This window comes from Protomyctophum bolini (genome assembly GCF_963924005.1).
Source record: "Protomyctophum bolini genome assembly, chromosome: 12".
NCBI lineage: Eukaryota > Metazoa > Chordata > Actinopteri > Myctophiformes > Myctophidae > Protomyctophum > Protomyctophum bolini.
In genome coordinates, this window is record NC_137873.1 from 39,858,520 (window position 1) to 39,863,564 (window position 5,045).

The following is a 5,045-nucleotide window of genomic DNA, read 5'->3' on the forward strand; positions in this document are numbered from 1 at the left end:
TAGTCAAAGTTTAAATAAACAATTTGCCCAAACGTTATAGGGTGTGCTGAAGATTGAGTGAAATTATATTGACACCACACAGTCAAATACCCAGTACTAAATGTAACTTCTGTAACTCTGAGGGTCTACAAATATAACCAAATGAACAGTTAAATGAACACATGAGGATTGTAATGTGCATTATAAATTTGTGAGCCAACGGCGGAGCCGCGGAACAGAGATTAAAGACATTTAGTGCGATGCAACGCTTCTCATTTTCTTGTTACTCTTCACACCGTGTCCTCTAATGGAAAAAAATGAACCTCAGACAGAACCTCGGTCGTAGTTAAATGTCCTTTCAGATCGCTATAATGGTATTTGATCCAGGTGTCAAATGTAGGCCTAGTGGTCGCTACCACAATAGACTTGTTCCGATACCATTTATTGGAAAAGCTACCTAAAAGTCTGGCATCTTTAGGCCCAGTGTTGTTTTTGGCAGCAAATTTCCATGTTAGTTTTAGTCATATAGTCTTAATTTAGTTTTAGTCACATTTTAGTCACCTGGAATGTTTTAGTGTTAGTCTAGATTTAGTCTACTAAATATCATACGATTACATCTAGTTGATTTAGTCGACTAAAATCTATTTTGGCAGGCCTTGATGCCCGTAATGAGTGTTTTTACATGCTATTTTCAGCATGCAACCAAGTGTAAAATGACTTGTACTGGATCTCTTGTCCACTAGTCCCTTCCTAACATTTTAGTCTAGTGTTTATTTGTCGACGAAATTGTCAGTAAATTTAGTCTTAGTTTTAATCACCGTAGCTTAGTTTTCATTTAGTTTCCATTTAGTTTCTGTCAGTGAAAAAAGGTAGTCGACGATCAGTTTTTTTTAACGGAAACACATTTCACTGAGGAAGAGGAAGTGAGCAAGTCATTGCAAAATAAGTAAACAAAGTGTAGGTGTTTTCACTGTTTTTTTATTAAAAACATCTTCAACAATAGACAGCAACTGTATGGGGGGGGGGGGGTGGTAGGGGTTAGCATCCTTGAAAATACAAAATATTTACATTATAAACTTGACTATGAGGGTGAAGACGAGTCATGAGCCAGCAGACTGTTTGTTCCTCACTCTCTCAGACACCTTGGGATACACATCTTTACACACATGCACCGCACACACACGCACACGCACACACACACACACACACACACACACAGTTAGCTGGAGTGTAAACTGGAAGACTCCGACTCCGTGGTGGTGGACGCGCCGGCCCGTCTCCTGGTGGGCAGAACCTTCAGGCTGGAGGCGCGACTCAGCGCCAGCGCTCGGCGGGCCGAGGTCTTAAAGCCCGCCCCCAGGAAGGCGTACAGCAGCGGGTTCAGGCAGCAGTGGGCGTAGGCCATGGGCTCCGTCACGGCCAGCCACACCTCCAGCACCGACTCCAGGCCGCAGTGCCGGGGCAGCACCTCCAGGCGCATCAGGGCGTCCACGGAGATGCCCGCTCCGTAGGGGAGCCAGCACAGGAAGAAGCAGAGGACCAGGGCCACGGTGGTCCGGACGGCCCGGCGCTTCTGCCTCTGGCCGCCCAGCGGGCCCCGCGTCAGCCTGGAGACGATGACGCAGTAGCACACCAGCATGACCAGCCCGGGGATCACCAGGCCCACCAGCACCAGCTGGAGATGGAACACCGCCACCCAGACGGGCCCGTTGGTCTCCGGGTAGAGGCGCTGGCACACGGTCGTCCCCTCCCCCGCCGTCTGGGTCCGGGCGAAGAGCAGGTCGGGTACCGCCAGCAGCCCGGCCGGCAGCCAGGCGCCTGGAGGGAGGGGCAGAGAAAAGAGACGTGAGATATGGTACAGAGTTCAATAACACATTGCTGAAAGGATGCATCAAAGAACTGACCAGTAGCTGCCTCAGAGAGACACACACACACACACACACACACACACACACAGAGGCCGACACTCACCCACATAGACCAGCTTGTGGGCCAGGAGCTGCCTCAGGGCGCTGGTCTTGGTTCCGGTGGCTCGGACCACGGCCAGGTACCGGTCCAGGCTGATGAAGGCCAGGATGAGCACGCTGCAGTACAGGTTGACCGTGTAGAGGACGTGCACGCACACGCACGCCACCGAGCCGAAGCTCCAGTCGGCCAGCGCCGCGTCCACGGCCCAGAACGGCAGCGCCAGCACAAACAGGAGGTCGGCGGCCGAGAGGTGCAGGCGGTACCGGTCGGTGAGGCTGCATTTGGACCTGTGCGCACACACAGAAGCAAAGATTTGAGTTAAAATGTTTGCTTTAAATATATATTAAAAGATTTTTGCAATTAAAAAATAAATACATAGCAGATCTACAAGCTCATATCGTGGCATGAAGTGATGCACTATGACCTTGTAGATCTGCTATTTTTGAATAGCCAAAGAATTCTAAAATGACGGTCTGATGCTTTCCCGGTTTTAAACTTTAAAAACATGCCGTCACAATTTGATAATTGTTTGATAATACCTATAATGTCATTATAGGTAAGAATTCTCCAAAGTTTTATATATAAATAGCTAAATAGTTGATCTATATATCTGAAAATAACAGATTTTCAAAATAAATACCCAACTCGCTTGAAATATTTTGGATAAGGGATCCGACGAACTTCAATTATTGCATTATGAAGACTTCTGTCATGGTGGGGGGGGGGGGGGGGGGGGGGGCAGTGGGCTCAGGGGTAGAGTGGCCGCCTGGGAACCGTGAGGCTCCTGGTTCGATCCCGGGCTCCCCCAGAGTCAGTGTCAAAGTGTCCTTAATTGAGCTGAAGAATCCGAACCCCTAATTGCTCCCGATGTGCAGGTTGGTGTGCCTTGCATGGTTTCCACCGCCATCGGTGTGTAAACAGGTGAATGTAATGCACAATCTCTGTAAAGCGCTTTGGATAAAAGCACCATATAAATGCACCATTTACCATGTCTCTCTCTGTACCGTCCTGGTAAATGGTGCATCTATATAGCGCCTTTATCCAAGGCGCTTTACATAGATTGTGCATTACATACACCGATTGCGGCGGAAGCCATGCAAGGCATACCAACCAGCACATCGGGAGCAATTTGGGGTTCAGTGTCTTGCCCATGAAGGACACTTCGACATGTAGACAGGAGGAGGAGCCGGGATTCGAACCGCCGACCCACGGATCATTGCATGGACGACCTGCTCTACCTCCTGAGCCACAGTCAGTCGCCACATAATAATCATCTTGTCCAACTCGCCATCAGTGGCCTGTATGATACCATCCATTTCTCAACCTCACACACTAGGACTAGGTATAGGTTTACTTGTGGGAAAAAGAAAGTATAACAAATCCAGAAAACGACAGAACGGATGGAGTCAATCAAACAAGCAGCAGATATCATCCTGACCTGCGCTGGCAGCCCAGCACCATGACCACCAGGCCGTTGCCCGTGATGCCCAGGGTGAAGATGAGGGCGTAGACCACGGGCAGGAACACCTGCTGCAGGTCCCGGGTCACCAGCTGCTCCGTCTCACACGGCTCGTCCAGGTCCAGGTACCCCGAGCCGGAGCCCGAGCCCGTGTCGTTGAACTCCTCCTCGAAATAGTAGTGCTGGAGAGAGAGAGAGAGAGAGAGAGAGAGAGAGTGAGACAAACATGATGGGGGGCAGATGTACTGTAAGTGAAGGTATAGCAAGTAGGCTGTATATAGTGTTGATTTCGTCGACTAAAACTAAGACAAAAAATGTTCTAAATGGAAACTAAATGAAAACTAAGCTAGTATGATGACTAAAACTAGGACTAAATATACTGACAATTTCGTCAACAAATAAAAACTAGACTAAAATTAGGATTAAAGTTAGGATTAAGGGACTAGTGGACAAGAGTTCCACTATAAGTCATTTTACACTTGGTTGCATCCTGAAAATAGCCAAAATACATTTTAGTCGACTAAACCAACTGTCGACTAAAACTAGACTAAAACATTCCCAGGTGACTAAAATGTGACTGAAACTAAATGAAAACTATTGAAGAGACTATGACTAAAACTAAAATAAAAAAACAACACTGGTAGGCTATGCATGAGGCCACGGAGCCCCATTTGATACGATATTAGTTTTTTTACTCCAATCCAGTTTAACTGACAGAGTGTACAAATTGGACCAGCAATCCATTTGCACACCTGTTTCAGGGTCCATTTGGTTTCCAAATCCTCCCCATAGCTACATCGGTCATGTAGCTATGGGGGACCCCTGGGGGTCCCCGAACCCCACACTGAGAACCAGTGTGGTCGTTGACGGACAGAGAGGAAAGGGACATCACATCACAATGGGGTCCCGAGCACAATCGTGTGAATTGGCTCGGTTCAAATAAAGGATATGTTGATATGTCGGTCAGATAACTATAGCCTATAGTTACACAATAAAATACATTTTAAATAATATACTTGTATACACTATATTATTTAATAACATAATATGCATACAGAAATAAGTTTTAAAAATATTATGTAATGAAAATAAAACATCTAAACACTATCTATCTATCCCTCCATCTATCTATCTATCTATCTCTCCATCTCTCCATCTCTCCATCTATCTATCTATCTATCTATCTATCTTTGTGCTGCCATGCACCGTTTGTTAGTAACTGTTAAAATCTCTTGCACACCAATATCAGAATAACAACAATAATGTCATTATATGCATGAAGCTCTTACCTCATAATAGGACATGATGGAGAGGTTCCCTGGTGCGGTAAATACAATATATCCCCCAGCTGAGGATTGAAATGAAAGATCTATCCGGCGGGGTCTTATAGACTCGGACACGCTCCTCCCCTGAACACTCAACACATCTGTGATCCTGCTGAAACCTTTTTCCTGTTTTCGAGGTGTCAGGTGCTGGTAGTGCTTCTATCGCAGGATACTGAGCTCTGTGTACGTGCGTGCGCGTGTGTGCGTGCGTTTCTTGTGTGTGTGTGTGCGCGCGAGCGCGCATTGCTTGTATTGTGTTAGTGGCTCCAGGTTTGTGAGAATGAGGATGTATCGGCAGAGAGAAACAGGGCTGA

The 5,045-nt window shown here is 46.8% G+C and overlaps 1 protein-coding gene across 1 annotated transcript; it reads right to left on the reverse strand.

Moving 5' to 3' along the window:
* Positions 1–948: 948 nt before the first annotated feature.
* On the reverse strand, positions 949–4,749 carry LOC308324887 (C-X-C chemokine receptor type 4-like). The gene is made up of 4 exons (XM_080777231.1): positions 4,696–4,749; positions 3,386–3,588; positions 1,951–2,234; positions 949–1,797 (listed from the first exon to the last, which is right to left on the reverse strand). The coding sequence occupies exons 1-4, from the start codon at positions 4,708–4,710 to the stop codon at positions 1,199–1,201; spliced, it is 1,101 nt and encodes a 366-aa protein (XP_080633357.1). The 5' UTR covers positions 4,711–4,749; the 3' UTR covers positions 949–1,198.
* Positions 4,750–5,045: the final 296 nt, after the last annotated feature.

Coding starts and splice junctions, on each gene's coding strand:
- LOC308324887 (XM_080777231.1), bottom strand. Junction 2,235..3,385: donor GTGCTGGGCTGCCAGCGCAG/GTCAGGATGATA, acceptor GTGTGCGCACAG/GTCCAAATGCAGCCTCACCG. Junction 1,798..1,950: donor CCACAAGCTGGTCTATGTGG/GTGAGTGTCGGC, acceptor CCCTCCCTCCAG/GCGCCTGGCTGCCGGCCGGG.